Source organism: Zea mays, chromosome 3, assembly GCF_902167145.1.
Source record: "Zea mays cultivar B73 chromosome 3, Zm-B73-REFERENCE-NAM-5.0, whole genome shotgun sequence".
Lineage (NCBI taxonomy): Eukaryota > Viridiplantae > Streptophyta > Magnoliopsida > Poales > Poaceae > Zea > Zea mays.
In genome coordinates, this window is record NC_050098.1 from 229,448,873 (window position 1) to 229,469,413 (window position 20,541).

General features: G+C 42.2%; 3 protein-coding genes across 4 annotated transcripts; 1 reads left to right on the forward strand and 2 right to left on the reverse strand.

Moving 5' to 3' along the window:
• Positions 1-700: 700 nt before the first annotated feature.
• LOC103651587 (uncharacterized) lies at positions 701-3,405 on the reverse strand. The gene is made up of 4 exons (XM_035966603.1): positions 3,360-3,405; positions 2,876-3,094; positions 1,172-1,409; positions 701-1,080 (listed from the first exon to the last, which is right to left on the reverse strand). The coding sequence occupies exons 1-4, from the start codon at positions 3,403-3,405 to the stop codon at positions 1,050-1,052; spliced, it is 534 nt and encodes a 177-aa protein (XP_035822496.1). The 3' UTR covers positions 701-1,049.
• LOC100276418 (uncharacterized) lies at positions 3,046-15,550 on the forward strand. Of its 2 annotated transcripts, XM_020549620.3 has the most exons (2): positions 3,046-3,798; positions 15,202-15,550. In XM_020549620.3, the coding sequence occupies exon 1, from the start codon at positions 3,169-3,171 to the stop codon at positions 3,742-3,744; it is 576 nt and encodes a 191-aa protein (XP_020405209.1). In that variant the 5' UTR covers positions 3,046-3,168; the 3' UTR covers positions 3,745-3,798; positions 15,202-15,550. The 2 variants fall into 2 exon arrangements, with proteins under 2 accessions (XP_020405209.1, NP_001143688.1); NM_001150216.1 differs by lacking the exon at positions 15,202-15,550 and having other exon boundaries at positions 3,183-3,945.
• Positions 15,551-17,532: 1,982 nt separating this feature from the next.
• On the reverse strand, positions 17,533-18,786 carry LOC100277766 (uncharacterized). Its single transcript, NM_001151252.3, has one exon. The coding sequence runs from the start codon at positions 18,664-18,666 to the stop codon at positions 17,692-17,694; it is 975 nt and encodes a 324-aa protein (NP_001144724.2). The 5' UTR covers positions 18,667-18,786; the 3' UTR covers positions 17,533-17,691.
• Between the last annotated feature and the right edge of the window lie 1,755 nt (positions 18,787-20,541).

The window sequence follows — 20,541 nt, forward strand, 5'->3', positions numbered from 1 at the left end:
ATAGTTAACTACTAAAATTAGCTGTAGATATTCAAACAGGCTAACTAATAGTTTATCTATTAGCTACTTTTAGTAAATTAGATAATAATTAGCTAGCTATTTGTTAGCTAACCAATTCTATTTGTAATTTTTTACCAACTAATTATTAGCTCTAGTATATTCAAACATCTCCTTAATTTGAATTTATCTCTAAATATTAAACTTTTTTATAGAAATAGAACAAATTTTTCGTTAGGCATAGAGATAAAAGAAAAGGCTAAAAGAAAAAGCTCTTTGTGAATGTTCACGGTTCTCTCAACCTAGATAAAATAAATTCTCATTAACATCCTCTGACTTCAGCCTAGGCTTGGTTCCGACCCTACGTGCAGCCTGTTCCTATGTCCGAGGAGAAATTTGGATTTATGTTATCATGAGAACTGGTTTTCACCCGAATGGCATCATATAAACGTGTTTCACTAATTTATCATTCTCAAGCGTTGCCTTACATATAAAATACCATTAACTTTATTTTATTATATTGATAGCTATTGATCGAACACTTTTGCCATTGATTAAAATCACAGGCAACGAAACGAACGTACGTCGCTCAGCTCCAGGCGAGGTCCAGCTCCAGGGGGCCATCCGTGAGGCGAGGTCCAGCTGGGAGCCTGGGACATTGGTTCAGCTCTAGCTGAACTGCAGCACAAACAGAAGGGCCACATATACTGAACATTTGGAACCTGTGCATAATAACAGAAACTGGTAACATGTGTACACTAATAGAGACAACATTTTCAGCTTCTGAACATTTGTTTCAGATAACAAAACACATCCAAACCTGACACTTGTTTAAGATAACATCACACATCAAAATAACTACTATCTCTATCCAAATATAGTTCATCTGATAGCATAAAATGTTCACTTCTAACACTAGCTTATTTAAATCTTGGGTAACACATAAAACAGTAGTTTCTTAGAATCTTGTCACGTTCTCTTCAGCTTGCTGTGAGCTTCTTCACTAGAAACTTCTTAGGAGTTGTATTATTAGGAGGTGACTGGATTTCAATCTAACCATCTCCTAGTAGCATAGCAAGCTGACTGAAAAAATGAAGACCGGTAGAATTTAATGAGACAACTAGCTACGACTTGATGTAACATAATCATAATGATATGTTTACCTCTTACTCACCTTATCAAGTTGTCCTGTAAAATAGACTCCCTTGTTCGTATAATTGGGCTTTGCACTGGAAGAGAAACTTCCACTTGGACCAACTTGAACAACAGCTTCAATTTGGACAACACCATGATCTTAGACAACAGCTTCACCTTGGATAACACCTTCACCTTGGACACCTTCTTCAAGTCGGCTTTTGGGGATCTTGGTATTCTCCCCATACTTTGTTTTATTAATGTGAGGCCTTCTCTTTCTACATGTTAGACACCACATATAGAGTCAAATATAAAAAATGTACATGTTCAAATTAGGCATTTTATCACTTACCTTTTCTTTGTTCCATTTAACGGGCACTTGTAGCTAGTTTCGCTATGATTTAACTCTCCACATCTTTTGCACTTTCTTTTGCCTCACATCATCTTCTTTTTTCCCTTCTTAGATTGGTTTGTAGCCTCCATGTCAGCCTCTAGGACTGCATCCTTGTGAGTTTCCTTGCCTTTTTCTTTAGCTACCTTTTTCCTTTGTTGTTCCCACCTTCCAAACAACTCTTAATTCTTAGTTTTTTTATACCTTCCTCTTCCTATCTTGTCAAGTGGTGCACCAACCACATAGGGTTGTTCCACTTGTGGCCATTGAGACCTATTTGGTAGTGGTTTAATTATTCTCTTGTATACTTTTTTGAACCTTTGGACTGAGTAGTATTCATGCACAAAATCCTTCTGCTGTAATCAAGGCCAATGCATGTGGGCAAGGTTTGTCAGTGTGCTGCCACTCAAGGTATGTACACTAATGCAAATATGACTTCACCACATGCCTATTATGAATGTTTGTGCTGTCCTCAACTGCCTTTGTCACTTATAGATGTCCTAGGCCTCTAGTCCTTGCTTTCAACTGCTGCAAAACAGCAGGTAAGATCTTGCCAGTAAGCTTTCCCCCATGTCTCCTCCGTTTCCCACAACACCATTATCATCTCGCTACACTTGTCTGCAAGCTCCGCAACAGGAAGGTCATTCCAATCTTTAATCCAGTTGTTGAATACTTCAGCTAGATTGTTGGTGACATAATCACACTTGATGGTAGGGTTAAACTGACTCCTCCTCCAATTCAGCTTGTGGTAAGCATCTAGCCATTTCTTTACATCTTGGGAGGCTTCTACAACTTGATTGAAAAAGTACTATGAAACTTCTGGCCTATATGCCCTAGGTGTAGGGTACATCTTAGAGGATATGTCACCTCCAAACCTTTTCACAAAATTATGCATGAGATGCCTAAATCATTCTCTTTGGTCAACCTGAGGGAAAACAAGCTTTATTGCATTTTCTAACCCTTTGCATGCATCTGTACAGATAGCAAGCAATGAAAGATCATCGTCAAAGCTGAAAATAAAAAAATAAAATGAAAATGAAAAATAAAATGAATTACATTGTTGCTATTCTAAATACTATTTAACTCGATTTGTAGAAAAGGCAATAAATGTAGAATCATACCCGTACATAGAATCATTCCAGTTGTATTCTATCTAGCCACTTCTTGTCTGATTTGTTCAAGTAATCCAAGTGCAAAACCTATTGTACCCGAGAAGCTAGGGTTAGTGTGATTTGCTCAAGGTGGAGTTCGTCGAATTAGAAACCTACTATACGTCTGTACCCACTGTTGGTAACTCAAATCAGGAACCTATACTGTAATAGTGAAAGGAGGAGGGTCCGACGCTGTGCATACCTGAGCGAGCGACGACGGTGGAGGCAGAGGGTCGGGCGCGATCGATGGAGGTAGAGGGCCGGGCGCGACCGGTGGAGGACGAGGGAGCCGGTCGCCGTCGGTGGAGTTCGTCGAGGGAAGCCGGGCGCCACCGCCGCAGTACAAGATGAGTCGGACGAGAGGATGAGAAAATAGAGACAGGGCCAGGTGATTTCACCCACGAGCAGATGAGCGTCGACACTTTTGGTCAGGGGCAAAACTATCCAGTGAAAGGCTGACACTAAAATAAGCTGAAGTTATAAATAACCTCATAAATGACATTTATTGTAAGACGACGCTTGATGACATTTATCTCTCGAGCCAGGTTCACCAGGAGGCGAAACAATCTCGCCTACTCCCCTACCCGTTCAGACTTCTCCACACAGCCGCCGCGAGACATGCTACGGCGCGCCGCCACTACGGCTACGCTCAATGGCCGCGCGGCGGCGTGGTTCCGTCACCTCACCCGTAGGCCGATGACGCTTCCGCCCGCTCATCTCGGGCGCCACCATCTGCAGGCCCAACTCCGACCACCACGCGTCGTGTGGGTGCCGCCGCTCCCGCACTTGTGTGGCGCGCGGGGCTACAGCTACACTCGCATGGCGCGGCGCATCCCAATCGCGAGGCCCGACGGGTACTCCAGCTCCGACGGCGAGGCAGAGGATCCGGACGCGGGCGAGGCCGGGGAGATCACGGAGCCTGTCGGCGAGGGCGCGGAGGGCGACAACTCGGAGGGCAGCGAGACCGAGGTGGAGGGGTTCATGCTGGACTTGTCATCTGACAACTTGTTCGGCGACAGCGACGGTGACGGCGACGGCGACGAGGAAGGCACAGAAGAGGGAGGGAAATAGCGAGGCGGGATTTCGCTGTGGGGAGCTGGCGAATCGAGCTTCGTCTTGGGGAAGGTACGTTCGTCAGGTGCTCGTGGAAATGCCGTAAAGCATCGCGTCTATTTTAGCCAGGTGCTAGGGTAGACGGAAGGTTTAAGTTACGACGATGGTGTGTTTTTGGATATTTGAATATTTGATATTGGTTTTACCAACGTTTTCAACTAGAAATAGCATTTCCTCTATTTTTTTACTGTACTATCTAGTGCTCCGATGCCATGTTCCGTGTTTCAGAGTAGCGTGTAGGGAAGAGACAAAGACAGACGACTAGTGAAGCGCTGCTCTTCTCAAACGAAGCACCGTTTTTAGCATTACTAGCTTTCAACAGTGGAGCATTTCCATCTGACATCTGTATGTGATGCAAGATATATTCCAGTTTCTTTGTATTTGTTTGCCTACCGTCTGTAACCGGAAGGTCCGGGTTCGAGTCCAAACCTCTACATATTATGCTGGTAAAGCTTAGCGCTCAAAGATACCCTTTCCTATGCCCCACACAGTGCGGGAAGCCTACGACACCGTATACGCCCCTTTGTATTTGTTTGCCGGAATTCTGTGGTCCGCAGAGTAGTCTGAACTAAGTCATAGCTCATTCTAGTTCTAGGAAACTTCCAAACCAAACATGAAACTAGAATGGATCTAGCCTCTTTAATGAAACATGAAATAGATTCATCTCATCCAAAAAACTAGATTGGATCCGACCATTAGTCCCAGAATCAAATGTACACTTACTTTTAGAGAAGTTCAAACAATTCCATAGTATATTACTTCTAACAACCTTGGTTTTAGATTGCATTAGTATACTTGATTGATATTGCAACCATGCACATTCTAGTTCTCATGTGCAAACCAAGATGAAACTCTTCTACATCTTCGTCTCTGTGTCTTGATCATAGTCCATATCTAAATTACGCCCATGCTTTTACTCTTCCTACGACCCTTGCTGCGAGTTATTTCATCGTTCCCTGTTTCGAGTCATATCATCACACACTACTTCGTTGCAACAAACTCTCCCACCGCCGCATCACTTTCCACAGTTCACCTTCCTTGTGCACATCATAGATGTCTACTCTAGCCCGAAAGGTCCCTTCTCCTCTTTCCATTCTGCAGCATGGTGCCTCTGTGTGCCCATGAAAGAGGACAGAATCACCATCTTGTGAGAAACAAATTGCAGCACCACATCCAAACAGAACAAGGTAGGAGTGAAAAACATACAACAACAACAAAATCTTATAGGCTTAAGCAAGTTAGAATAGGCTAAAGTTGAAACCTAAAAGAAGCCATAGATCAAAGTTTAGACACGTGAATAGCTATTTGTTTCTATATAAGACTAAATCTTTATATATATTCTATCTTTTCATATCTTCTTTTACTACATCTTTCCATATCAGTCTTGGCCTTCTACATTTCTTTCTATTATTATTGTGTCTTAGCATCCTACTATGCAATAGAGATCTTCATTGGACATGTCCAAACCATCTCAATGGTGTTGTAAAGTTTTTCAATTGGTGCTACCTCTGACCTACCGTTTCGGACTCGATCCCTTCATGTATGGACACGTATCTCCATAACACTTATCCGTTGAATTGAACGTGACATCTTTTTAGGCTAACATTCGACACTATATAGCATAGGATGTGTAATTATTATTTTGTAAAACTTGCCTTTTAGCTTATGTGGTACACTCTTGTCATATAGAATGTTAGATGCTTGACGTCACTTTCTCTATCCTGCTTTGATTCTATGGCTAACATCTTCATCAATATCCTCATATCACCGTAGCATTATTTTTTTTCTAGGCACTACTTACCCTTCCAAATTGACATCTCCTTCCTCATGTGTAGTAGTGTTAAAGTCACATATCATGTATTCAATTTTAGGGCTTGTTTGGGAAGGCTTTACTTCAAGAATTCCGGGTTCGTTCTAGCTTCTTTCATCCAAACAGGTTTAGCTCCACGAGTTCTAGTTTTGAAAAAAAATGAAACTAGAGGTCAACTTCATAAAATTTACGAAGCTCCTCAAGGGGTGCTTCACAAACACTGTTTTCATACCGCATGAAGTTGCATAAAAATTACCCACTATGCCACCGGTTACACAACATACCGCTTCGGTTCTCTCGTGACAGCCCACTAATCATTAAGGGTAATCCACGAAACTCACACAAATCAATTGTATTACCAAAACTGGAGTCCATGTGCACGCCAAACACTTCTTGAACTCACCTCAACAATTTGTTGAAGCTGTTTTATGGTGAAGCACCAAAGCTAAAATTCTTGAAGTGAAGCCCTCACAAACAAACTCTTAATTGCATTGAGTCTAAAACCTTTGAACTCTAGAGGCTCATATCACAACTCTAGTTTTCTATTTACTCGTGCCTAACTTTCATCAACTAGCATTACATCATTCGCAAAAAGCATATACCAAAGGATATCATATTGTTATGTCCCTTATGATCTTATCCATCAAAGACAAAGGCAAGGGCTCAAAGATGACTCTTGATGTAGTCCTATTTTAATCCAAGTCATATGCGTCTTCATCACTCGTTCCGTCATTCAAACAGTAGTCACAACATTGTTATACATGTCCTTAATGAGTCCAACATACTTCATCAAAACATTATGTTTGTATAAAACCCACTACATAACATTCCATGTTATTTTATTAGATCATTTTCTTGCTCCCTCCATTGCTTACTTGTCTTATTAAGAAAATAGCTTACATGGTTGACATTTTAGGCACGGAACCAAACTCGTCCCTAGAGATCTTTGTTATTCTCCCATATGATGCTCGACAACTCTCATAGTTTTATAGTGTTGCTCTTCAATTAATTGCCCGACGGTAATCGATACAACTTTAAATATCTCCCTAATTTTTGTAGATCGGTACTGATATACTTCTCCACTCATCAAACATCTTGTTTGACCAAAGAATATTGTTGAATAACTTGGCTATCCATACTATAGCTATGTCCCTGAGGCTCCATGCTTCTATTGAGATACCATTAGACCCATCGCCTTACACCCCTTTCATCCTCTTCAATGCCTCTCTCTAATCTCAGATTTTTGGATCGTGCACGAAACGCCTATTGGTGTCATCATCCAATTGAAAGGTTGTGTTTCCATTGAATAATTTGTCAAAATACCCTTGCCATCTCTGTTGATCTCATCCCCTTCATGAAGAGCTGCACCATTTTATCCTTAACGCACTTCACTTGATTGAAGTTTCTTGTCTTTCTTTCATGAACCCTAGCCATCTATATATGTCCTTCTCTCTTTCCTTTGTACTCAAACGTTGATAAAGGATATCCTTGTATGCCCTACCCTTCGTCACATATACAACTTGTTTTACGGTCTTCTTTGCTACCTTGTGCTTCTTTATGTTTTTCATACTCCTGTCATGGTTCATATATCTAGAGCATTCTTTCTTTTCCATAACAACCCTTTATACTTCCTCGTTCCAGCATCAAGTATCTTTAGCTTCGTCTCCACCTTTGGTTGCTCCACACGTCTCTGAGGTTACCTTTCGAGTGTAAGTTGCCATCTTCTCCCACATGTTATTCGTATCATCTTCTTTCATGTGCCATCTTTGATGATCCTTTCTTTAACAACCCTTGTAATCTCTGCTTGTTTATCCCTACAGGTACACATCTGAAAACGAAATTCCACCACCATAAATTTATATTGAAAGACAACACACTCTCTAGGTATCACCTTGCAATCAAGCATGCTTGTTTACCCTCTCTTTTTACGAGGAGAAATTCAATCTGACTAGAGTTTTGGCTACTATTATAGGTCACTAAATGAGATTCTCTTCCTTAAGAGAGTGTTGGATATCAATAGGTCAAAAGCTACCACAAACTACAAGACTTTTTCTCCCTCCTGATTCCTATTACCATATCCAAAACCTTTATGAACCACCTCAAAACTTGCACTTGTTCTGCCTACATGTTCAATTAAGGCCTCCTATGAAAAGCTTCTTGGTAGTAGGTATAGCTCTAACCTTACCATTTAAGTTTTTCTAGAAAAGTTTCTTAGCACTCTCATTCTACTTGGTGGACATACACACTAATTATGTTGAAGAACATATCACCCACTGCAAGCTTGACTAAAATAACCCTATCTTCTTGCCTTCTCGCATCCACCATATTCTTGATGCTCTTATCAGTCAAAACTTCTACTCCATTTCTATATACATTTTTTCCTATGTACCAAAGCTTGAAACCGATATGTCCATCTTCCGACCCTTCTATTTAGTATCTTGGACGCAATAGATATTTTCACACATTATGTTGTTGCCTTAGCTAACCCACTTAACTTGTAAATGATTCTATATTCCAACTACCTAAACGAGTTTTACTTGGTTCGACTAGCTTTCTTACCCTTTTTACATGTTCATGAAAAATGTAAAATAAAAAATGTTAGAAACTACTATTCTACATCACCATTTTCAACGGAGACAACAAACAGACTATTCTGCAGTCTGCACCACCATTTTCAACAGAAACAACCAACGAAGCATCCAAAGGGCAAGTAGGAAAAAATCCACGTCATTCAACTAAGCATTGTTTCACAATAGCTTTCAACACGGGAAGGTTTCCATCTGCATACGACTGAATATTCACTTCACTAAGAAGTGAACTTTGAGAACAAGCTCACTGCTCACTTTCATGAGTCTACATGATGAAGATTTTAATCTTATATTGTTCCAATTGAATTTATTTGCCAGAATTCTGCTTTCCGCAGATTAGTCTGATCCAAGCTTAGATGTTGTGCAGTTCCTTTGCATTGTGTTTTTTGCCAGAACTCTGTGTTTTGTAGATTAGTCTGATCCTAGCTTAAATGTCATATTGTTCCTTCTCCCTTACAAGGATGTTTATGAATCAATTGTAGTTATATAACCCCATTTTATAATACCCTTGGGGCCTTCTCATGGTGCTTGGCACTTACAGGATTTAGAATACTATAGAGCTTCAGAATGTGATGTAGGGGTGAAAACGAGTTGGGTATACCCGTCGGGTACCGGATACGGATAGTGCAAATACTCGTTTTTCGGATTCGGATTCAGGTAGTTTTATATTCAGGACGGATACGGGTAATACCCGAATACTGTAGCTTCGGATTCAGGTCGGATACGGAGCGAGGACTACCCGTTAAATACCCGGATATTCGAGTCGGATACGGGTACCCGAAATTCGGGTACCTGTTTTTTGTTTTTTCTGCATAATATAGTTATAAAATCATAACTTTTACATATGAAATCGGATGAAGATAAAGTTTATATGAAAATTGTAGAGCTTGAAGAGATCTATAACTTTGTAGTACATCAATTTTTTGTTTAAACTTATCTTTAGACCAAAATCATTGAAATAATGTCCAAATTTATATCAAATTAATAGACTTTATCATTTTTATGTGGGGGCTTAAGGTTATCTCCACGTGGGAACTTAAGGTTATCTTTTTATAGACTATTTATTAGTATTAGTAACTTATTTGTAATTTTTGGTCGATGCTACAATATTTTAAGGATTTAATTGTATTTTGATGATTTTCTATGACAAGAAATTAATAATACATAAATAGCCTAAAAATCGTGAAATTTTACGGAGGCACAACATATGTCCACATATAACCATAAAAATGTTTGGATCATAAGATCTATAAGATGCCCACGTTTCTTCCATTTCACTTTCATTTATTTGTATGAGTTACATGTGAAATCACTGTAAGTATCCAAGTTTCAACATAATCAGTACTTTATTTATCATTTTCATATGAGGACTTGAGTTATCTTCGTATAAAATGTTTATTAGTTTTTGTAACTTATTTGCAATTTTTGAGTGAAACTAGAATATTTTATGAATTTTAAATATTGTGGTGTTGATTTTTACATTGTCCTTGTGATTAGTAAGTTTGAACTACATGATGTCAATTTTATTGGTTTCCTTTCTTACATTTGATCTATCATATACATGATTATGTATTGCTTAATTTATGTGTTTGTTGGATGGTTGGACAATTAATATCATCGGACGAACTACCCGACAATTATCCGGTACCTACCCGAGTAGTATCCGTTATTCGTTTCTTACCCGCCCGGATTATTACCCGGTCTTGTCCTGTATCCGTCCCGAATCTTAACTACCCGTATCCGGTCCCGTATACGAGAAAGATACATTAGGGTAGGATACAGGATGACCTTGTATCCGGCTGTATCCGTCCCGTTTTCATCCCTAATGTGATGTTAGGAACCAAACCATATCGTCCCATTACATCTTCTTCTGATACTTCATATGTTCTACTTAACTACTTAGGTTTGAAGTTTATCTTAATTTGACCTCTTCTCATAAGATTCAGAACAAGTTCATACTAGTGAAAACATTGGCTTCATATTACATTAGCATAGTTTAGGTGTCTTCTTGGTCTCATTTTAGCACATTAATTAGGATAAAACTCTTCTACATCTTTATCGCCTTGTGTGTGACCATAGTCTGCATCCGAATACGCCCATCGTTCCCTGCTTCCATGCAACAATTTCTCCACATCAGTTTCTACACCCACCTTTTTGTGCACATTCTCGCCCTCTAGTCCAAAAGCAGCTCTCATAGTTCGAAGTTGCTTCTCCTGTTCTAGGACTTGGTGGCTCCGTGTCCGTGAACCTAAGAGGAATCACCATCTTGTGGGAAACAAATGCAACGACATGAGCAACTTCAAACAGAACAACAATCCAATGAAAGATGTAAAGTGCAATGTACGTTGTGCCACCTAATCTTAGGGCTCCTTTGGATTGAAGGATTATTTCCTGAATCTTGCGTTTTCCTTTTTTTGAACTAATTACTATAAAATTCCTGTGAGATTCATGCGTTCCAAAGAAGCCTTTAGTTATTACTACTAGCTTCATTCTCGAATATTTGTCGTCTGCTAGTTCATTTTCAACTAAAACACGACAAATAAAAAGAACGGAGGGAGTACTACACATCATTTCTTCAGAGATAGATGAACGAGCATCTCTAATGCTTGAAGATGTCGGTCATGCCGGTCCCCCGCTCGGCAGTGGTGGAGCACGACCAAGTATGATATTGGACGACTCACATATTGCACCAAAAGAAAAAAATAGTAAAATGAAATCATCATTAATAAGTACCTCAAATTGAAGAAAACTTGCAAAATACACACTAAATCAACAATTTAACCAAATACAGGCTGGTAAGCAAATAGAAAGCATAAATTAGCATAAAATAAAGAGATAAATTTAATACAAGATATACAACCGTGGTACTGGTCGTGGGAGCGTAGCGTAGGTTGCGACTTATAGCTGACACCAGCAGGTCGCATGCCGATGCACGTCTGTGTTGTGTGGGTCATGGCGGTGGGCCGATTACGATGGAGCACAAGACAGAATCAACATATGGGCGGCTGGACTAGGAGGTGTGCCGTGACGCTGGCCAACGATAGCTGGCAACGGTGCAATAGGGGTGCACCCGAGAGCGCTAGAGGGGGATTACAGTGCAGAGGGCGGAGGCGCTGGCGTAGAGTCGTGGGGCGAGCGGCGGAGACAAAGTCAGAACGTGGGGCATCACTGTCAAGTGGCGACCTAGGCTGGCTGAGCTAAAATGGAAACCTAGGTACAAGGTAGTTTGGTGGACTGAGGTATGGTGCACGTCATAATAGGACATACCGGACCATCCACCCTTGCTGCACGATTTGCAGCCCGATGACGTTGTACATGGCGACAGGGCACCGTGGTCGGACGGGGGTGAAGGCCTTGTGGTGGAGGAGCCCTAGCTTGGGCTTCGAGTCGGGTTCGAGCGGGTCTAGCAGTTGGGCTCAAACCATCCTAATTGTTTATTTGAGTGGTCACCTTATGCCCTGTTTGACACATCTTATTTCACATCTTCACATACTTAAGTAGAAGTTGTACCAAACAGGACGCATCTGAAGTAACTTATCAATTCAGTTGCTTCTCAAAATGAACTAAAAGCAGAAACTGCTTTCACTAGTTTCTTAGATAAGCTGCGTTTCCAATAATCAGCAGTTGTGCCAAACAGCCCCCTTGCCATTCAGCCCAAGCTTATCCATCCCTCTCCAATCCCCTTGTCGTTATTGGTCGTTCTTGCTCACGGCCTCCCTTCGACGCCCGTGAATCGTGGCGCTCCTTGTTCCCCTTCCTCAGCCACGACACCAACTTCAAAAATATGGCATCGTTGGTACCTCTGTTCCACCTTGTTCTACGCCCCCCCTCCTCTCCTTTGTCAGCACTTCTCCGTGGGTCGCACACATCTCCCAACTAGCTGTCGCTCTCATCCTGAACGCTGCCATGGTTGCCTGTTCCATTGCAACTCGTCTTCTTCGTCGCACGTGCCTCGCGAGCGCCTGCTTAGTCCGCGACATCAGATGCAGCGTCCTGGTGGCCATGGCGATGTTGTCGACCTCATGGGCTTCCTCACCAATCTCGGTGTCTCGGACCACACGTTCGCCCAGTCTCCGCGACCGGTACAAGGCCTTGAAGGACCACAGATGGGAGCTCTGTACTCGGTTTATTGATCTGAAAGATGCATCATCTGGGTTTGAGGTATCAGGCATACACCGACCTCGACAACACCGCGTTGATTTCATGGAATAGACTCCAGGTGCTTGCTATTGTTCTTTGGTTGGTGATTTCAACCAGTGCCCCCAACCGAAAACTGTGCCAGGGAAGGTCATTTTAAGGCATGATGATTTTGGATATTGGTTTATCGTACTTGCTGCACTTCTTTATATTAAAAAGAGAAGGTCCAAATAGACCGGTACAGGAGTAAAACAATAACCCTACGGTTGCCAAAAACAAAGATACATAAAAAAAATCCATTTATAAGCTTAGATAAGAGCAAGATGCATATTTTTTCCAGGAATACAATTATGTGGATGATTATGATAAAGGTGACAATGGCGTTTATGCTGAAGAAATAATGCGTAAGCGGAGAAATAAGGTCACTTAAGTCTCAGTTAGAGATGGTCGTTAAGCTATATGAGCAAATGTTTGGCCCAAATGGTCCGCAAATAGAGGAGTTAGGTGAAATCCCTGGCACCCCAAACAAGATACAGTGAGTTTAATGCGTCACAGAAGGCCTCACGCTTGTTGCCATCCTATGCTATCACTGACAATGGCCAGCCGTTTGACATTTTCATGTTGTGACAGATCGTGCATCATTTGAAAAGTTTCAAGCAAAGAAACCTCCCCTTGCTTACTGAGTTGAGATGAAAAAAGGTTGAATAGCATGCTTGAGAAATATGTCCCAACGATTTCTCACAAAAGGCAAGTACATGATTTATTTTAATACTCCTGATGCGCTTTAGAACGTGTTCCTGCTCTTGGGCTACATCTGCTCTTCCATATGCTGAAGGGAAGCAAACCTATGCAGTACATTAGGAACCTCCTAAACAAATTTACAAATGGAGATTTGGATGGCCAAAGGTGAAGGGTTCACTTAGAATATATAAATGCTATGTTGGCATAAGTGGATCAGCGCAAAAGGTTTCATCATTTCAGGAGTTCACATCCAAAGTACTGCCTCATATAAAAAAGCTGAATATAATGCTGTTCAACTGACTGGTGTTGTGTTGCACAAGGATTACTCCTCCATTGGGTATAAGGTCAGTAATTATTTTTTAGTAGCAGCAGATTTGGCACCCCGGATGACTTCGAGAAATTAGTTGATGAGGTGCATGACCTTGTTACTGGTGCTTCTAGATATTATCCACTCCTATGCATCTGCAGATGAACTGGTTGGGTTATCGTTTTATGATGGCTCTAATGGCTGTTACTTCCAAAGAGGGAAAGAGGACATCACGAGTATCGGGGCATCGGGATGTTTAAATATGATGATGTGGATGTTTTGCACTTGTTGTTTAATTTAAATTGGTGCATCACTAAATACCAGATTGATGGGTTCTAGTTTCATTCATTGTCCTGTGTTATATACTTATAATGGTTTTTCTACTTTTACTGGTGCCATGGAAGAGCATTGCAATCAGTATGTTTTTCCAGGATGAACTGATACATCTAATTGTAGCAAATGAAAGGTTACATCATCTTCATCCAGATATTATAGCAATTGCTTACAACATTTTTATCCTGGATAATGTGAGCCAACGCGAAAGGGCCTCTAGCCGAGTTGATTAGATGGTCTGAATAACACTCATCAGGTTTTGGGTTCGACTCATGTGAGAGTGAATTTCAGTCTGCGGTTAAAAAAAACCTCTCGTCTGTCCATGCTAAAGCACAAATCTAAGGCCCGGTCCTGGTCCCGGTCGTGTTCTCACATGGTCTACAGTGCCGATGTGTATGGCAGGAATAGGGGTCGGGGGTTTTCTCGACCTGCATGAGAAGATCTTCTTAATATAATGCACGAGGTCTGTCTTACCTCCCACAAGTTAAGTTTTTTTGGATTATGTGAGTCACCAGTTTGGTTTTCTAAGTATAAGAGACAGATAAAAACTGCGTCATACAATTCTGAGACCCTAGATCATAAATGTAGATAAGAGACACAGTGTATAAAAAGTCGTGAAGAAACGGGCTCTTCGTGAAGAGTGTCTTGTATTTTTTTCCACTTAGCCATAGACCTCAAAAGAAACCTCATATTAAATGAGGTTGTACATGCCTAAGACATGCCCTAAGACAGTACGGTGGAATACAATGTCCAAACGGTCCTGCGTGACCATCTAGAATGTCATTTCAATATTATTAGATATTTTAAGGTTACAATACCATATTTTTTATTTGAAGGGCAGTGAACCCTTTATGTTAAGGGGTTATAGGCTTCTAAAATGACACGTTAGAAATACAACATTTAAGGATAGTTTGAGAATCTCATTTTTTTATTAGATTTCTAATTTCTCAAGAGAAAATAAACTAATTTTCTTTAGGAAAATAAAAAACCCTTGGAAAAATAGGCTTCCTAAACTAGTTCTTAAAAGTTAAAACTGTCTTAGAATGTTATTTAGACAATTTTTAATAGATTGAGAGATAGAATAACTGATTTTATAGGTGACGAGGCATATACAACCACCAATAATTAAGAAGATTAAGTAGATTTTTTCTAAGATTTATACATGTTGTGATTAATGAGGCTCATTAGCTTGAAACTAGAGGTGGTAATGGGTTCTAAGTTTTACACTATAAAATTTAAGATCGAATTAGATCAGGTTCTATTTCGATTAATTTTTAAACTAGAATTGATTAAGAGCTCAACTAAATTATGAAGAGACATTTGGATCGAGATCCATTACCATTCGTACTTGGAACCGACTGAGCTCGGCAACTGAAATTACAAAACGGGCAGGTCGGCTAGGCTACGGTCAATAGTCATCTTATTCTTACATGAGGGTGTTATCTCTGGGCTGTCATAGTGATCTAACATATGAGGGTGTCATCTCTTGGTTCTGACAGCTTCTGCATGCGGATTATTGGATTGATGACCAACAGGACAGTGGAGAAGTAACGCGCATCCGCGCATTCTGATGACCAATTGTATTGGCTATGCATATCACACTCTGTTATCACGCTTCATGTGAGAGTACATCCAATTTCTTCTTCGCCGAGCCTACGATGGCTTCAGGTTAGGTTTGCATCGGGTTAATCTTTCAGTTTTCAATTTTTTTTTTTTGGATTCCTGGGTGAAAATAGTGGCATTTTGGAAAAGTACAAATTTTTTTACTGACATGGGATGATGGGAAATTGGGAATTCAATACTTTTCTATTTTCACAAAATTCATGTGCCCTCTCGGTGAAAATAGAGTGCTGTTTTGAAAAAAAAAACTGAAGTACTTATTGGTCTCTGTAACATTGCAACAAAACATGTGTTTCGAAGACATGCCATCAAATACACTTTCCAACCTAATGAAACACATCTCAAACAAACGAATACTCGAGTTTCAAAAATATATGCTGTAACAATGGACATCACCGCTTCGCTCAGTATCGCTTGGACAGCCATGCTAATGTATTTCTGTCTCAAATGAACAGAGAATTGGATATTTGACATCACAAAAAATGGTATTCATAAAATTGCCATCAATCCTATATTGCGGATGAACTCACAATTCATGGATACAGCGATAATTATAAGAGGAAAACGTTCTAAGAGGTAAAATACCGATTATTTGCATAATGAATATAGCAGCAGCCGCAGCAGCACTATCCCGAAAGGCAGCCGAACTATCATCCCGTTAGGTATTTCCCCATTTGTATCATTGCAACGTGCTTCCTTCATTCTAAAATATAATTCGTTTTAAATTAATTATATATTTATTAGTATGTCTATATTTATTATCATTTAAATGAACGTGGATAGAAAAAATGACTAGAAAGACTATTTAGAACGAGGAAATATATAATTAACAGCAGGAATTTATTTAGAAGGCTGCAAGACCCTTGTGACCTTGAGCCAACCACACATGCTGAACATCTTTAGACAATGCTGATGCTGTCTCATCAGTTATCCTATCTCATCCACTATTTCAAAATTTATTTTATAAACAGTGTAATCTACAATATAAATTATCTATTTTACAGGGTCGGACAATCTTACAATGTAGAATTGCGCCGTCCCGCATAGTAGATCAGATGCATTTTCTACACCACAACTGAACACGTGGGAATCTGCCCTAACTGTCAATGACTAGGCCTGATTTTAACTATTAGAACGGAGAAACCAGAGTAGTAGGCTGGGCAGCTGTATATATAATCTGCCAGATATGTCAATAACTGCCCAGTTTTTACGTATCCAGCAGATTCTGGCCTGGTGCAGGCTTCCAAACAAAATGCAGATCTTAAACTGCATATCTTCGAACATAACGAATCTGTAAGGGTAGCATGCATCTTCCATTACAAAGTGTAGCTAACTTAGAACATCGGTTCTCCTGGTTTTTGCCTTAATAACTTATCAATGGATTGGCCCACACAGTAGCGAAGCTAGCAAATAATTTATCGGGGTCATCAATATTATCTACTGGATCTTTACTATAGAACTTTTGTTATTAACACCGTTTTTCTATTAGATATTCAAAAAATTACCGGGGTCATCTGACCCCAAAATAAGGGCTGGCTCCGCCCCTGGGCCCACACTAGCACTTCCAGATAATAATTCCACTAAGGCCTTGTTCGTTTCCGTCGGATTGCACCCGGAATAGTTCCAGCTAATCAAAGTTTATATAAATTAGAGAAGCAATCCGGTCAAGAATCGTTCCGACCCACCAATCCGACAGAAACGAACAAGGCCTAAAGGGACCCTATTACCGGAATAGCTTCGGATACACATGTAACAATTTTGACTGCCCAATAACCAATTTGATCCCAAGGCAAAGAATAACCAGTTACACCAAATGATGCAGTCAATACAACTAAAACCACGCTCGTGACCCAAGTTAATTCACGGGGTTTACCTGTGAGATACACACGAAATACGTGCAAGATCATCATTAGAATCATCATACTTGCTGACCATCGATGAACCGATCAGATTAACCAACCAAAGTTGGCCTCCATCATTATAATATTGAACGGAGGAAAAAACCTCTGTAACGGTCGGTCGTAAAAAGTCATAGCAAAACCGGTAACGACTTGTAAGTGTAATTCTCCCTAAACAATAAAATATGTTGACATGAGGAGGAATATATTTACTAGTTATATCATCCGCAATTGCCTGAATTGCAAGACGTTCTTCAAACCGTATATGAAAATTTCATCTCGTACGGCTCAAGCAGAAATACACAAATTTGGCTCAAGCAGAAATACACAAATTTTCAGCGGATATTACAAACGACTCATAATTCATATCATACATAGAATATAAGTAACGTGTCTAATCCACAGGAGGCTACACCAACTACGGCATGAGAAAAGCAATTGACTACAAGGCAAGTTATGCATTTGGTACTACTATCTGATCTTCTTGTTCATGTTGCCGGCGAGCTGCCGCATCTGGAACCTCCAGAACATGAAGATGGTGAGGGCAACGCCAACGAAGACGAGCACCACCACCATCTCCCCTTCCGACTCCGATTTCCACGAGGCCTCCTCGATCCGCCACTTGTTGCCCCCGTCCATCGCCGCCGCCCCAACCAGCGCGTACACCCGTCGCCGCTCCCGCACCGCCACCGCGGCCACGGGGCCGTCGGGCGCGGGCGCGGCCTCGTCCCGCACCCCGCACGAAGCCCACCCGTCGTTGCTCACGACGAGGCGCAGCCCCGCGGCCCCGCCCACCGCCACCGCCCCATCGGTCCGGACCGCCACGGCGGTCGGCGTGAGGGCGCAGGACACGGTCCTCGTGGCGCCGTCCTCCATGTCCACGCGGAGGACGCTGCCCGAGCTGGGCTGGCCCACGAGCAGGAAGCCTCGGCTCACGTGTGCGGTGAGCGAGGCTAGGGGCACGGAGCCGAGCGCCGGCGCGGATGCGAGCGTGGCGAGCTCGCCCTCTACGGATAGCTTGTAGATTCGAGCGCCCACAGTGAGGAAGGCGTTCCCGGTGTGCGGGTCCACAGCGATGCCGCCCGGAGGGGCGGGGTCCGCAACAGGCGTCGAGAGGATGAGGCGGTGCGGCCGCGGGGAGCGGAGATCGAACGCGGAGACGGATCCCGGGGAAGCGACGAGGAGGCGGCGTCGCCGGTCGTCGACGGCGACGCAAGAGGCGCCAGAGGAGACGATCGATTCGGTTACCCCAGCGTCTGAGACGGAAAGGACGGCATCGCCGCCGCCGGCGACGACAAAGTGCTGCGCCGTAGGGTCCCAAGCGAGGGACGCGGGATTGACCGCGCGTGAGGGGGCGAAAGTAATGATGTGGCGCGCGTTGGAGGGGATCGGCGCGACGGCGGCGAGGACAAGGAGGAGGAACAGCGTGGCGGGGTGGAAGGCCATTGGTAAGGGGATATCCCACTGTTCGTCTGCAATTGGAGGAAGACGAAGACGATTTCGTCTAGAGCGTATAGAGATCTCGAGCCTATAGTATACAACCCGCGGCGAGGGCAAAACGAAAATAGTGTAGAAAGGAGATATATTGTGTTTAATACGTGCAGGGTGGGATGTATTGTATTGAGTTTTTGGGATTAATATATTAGGAATATGGTTTGGAGATAAGGAAGGTCATCCAATCCATTCTAAATCAACCATATCAAAAATTGTCTAATATACTCTGATAAATAAAAGATAATTGTATATTTAGATATACTCTGACAAATAAGAGATAATTGTATATTTAGAACTCTAAACATTGTGCTTCACAATAATGCCACTCAAAATATTTGCATCGAAAAAAAGGATTACAAACATGTTCTAATTGATTAAGCTGCTATTTAATGTGTTCTCTTCCTTTTGTAATCTAATCTCGTGTACTTTGTCCCTAACAAGATAATTTTACCCCTTTATTAATTATACGCTCAAGGTGGACTTTGAATCCACCAGGATAACGCGAACAGGCAGACACCTGCTGCTGCTCGCCAAACGGCTGCTCCCTGCTCACCGAACGGCTGGGCAACAGGTGCTGCTCGCCAACATAGATGGCCACGAACACGGATACGAACAGCATTATGGTCACGGATAGGAACAGGATGCGAACAGTATGAACCTCCTCGCCGAGCGTGGCTGTCGGTGCGGCCTTGGCCAGCCGGTAGGTGGAGAACAATGGAGATATCTCCGTGGTCGGAACGCTGGTGTGAATGTTGTGATTGGAGTCTGAAGTAGCTCATGCAGATGATAACCTTTTGTATCGATAATATCGAGGTAGCCGAGTGCAAGGGTGTGGAGCCGTTGTCGAGGTGTCGTGCGTCGATAGTTGTGGTCGATGTAGTTGTCGAGAATGCCGAAGAAGCCAAACTACACGAGTCCCGGGCGCAGCACGCGGGAAGGCCCACGGTGCGCCAAGAGGCACCAGGTTGACGATGGCGTAGAAGGAGGGTGTCGTAGGCAAAGACGGTGACACAATCGCGGTAGTCGATGAAGGAGAAGCCAACGCAGAGGACGATGTTGTCAAACCGCCATGGACAAGGCGTACTCCAGGTTCACCAGATCTGGAAACGCATCGTGGACGAATGAACGCGCTGGTGTTTCCAATATCAGACGTACAAGGGAGACGGTCCCAACCATGTGTCAGCGCCTAAAGGGGCTAGAAAAGAAGACCTCCACGGCGGTTGTGATCCGGTATCGCTGGAGTGCCATCACAACTCACGATTGCCCGAAAAGAGTAAACAAAGTAGTCGAGGATGAGATGGTGATGCTAGCAACAAGGTTGTGTTGGACAAAGACGAAGAGATAGACGTGGCGACACATCGAGGTTCCTGGAGTTGCCGGCGGGAGAGCCACAACACATAGGAAGAAGGTCATCGACATCGCCACTGTAGCGCGACGGTGGTGCTTGAAGTTGGCGAAGAACTCGAATAGCTGAAGAAGACCATGCGCGAGAGACATGCATCATATGCTTAACGATGACGAAGACAAACGTTGCGGTTACACAAACATGTGGCACATCCTACAAGGGTGTTTCCCCCGGTGGAGATGGATCTCCTCGTGAGCAACACGACCATGTAGAAAGGAGATATTGTATAAAGCGTGGAATGATGGGTTGTATTGCATTGAGCCCCTGGATGAATATATATATATATATATATATATATATATATATATATATATATATATATATAGTTTGTATATTTGGAGCCCTAGTCTTTCAATAATTAGAGGAAGCTCTGGCTCAATGGTGCCATCCGGTTCAGCCGCACCAGGTTTGAGCGACTATAA

Coding starts and splice junctions, on each gene's coding strand:
- LOC100277766 (NM_001151252.3), bottom strand. CDS start 18,666: ATGGCCTTCCACCCCGCCACGCTGTTCCTCCTCCTTGTCCTCGCCGCC.
- LOC103651587 (XM_035966603.1), bottom strand. CDS start 3,405: ATGGTGGCGCCCGAGATGAGCGGGCGGAAGCGTCATCGGCCTACGG. Junction 3,095..3,359: donor GAAGCGTCATCGGCCTACGG/GTGAGGTGACGG, acceptor CCTGACCAAAAG/TGTCGACGCTCATCTGCTCG. Junction 1,081..1,171: donor TTACAGGACAACTTGATAAG/GTGAGTAAGAGG, acceptor TCATTTTTTCAG/TCAGCTTGCTATGCTACTAG.
- LOC100276418 (XM_020549620.3), top strand. CDS start 3,169: ATGACATTTATTGTAAGACGACGCTTGATGACATTTATCTCTCGAGCC.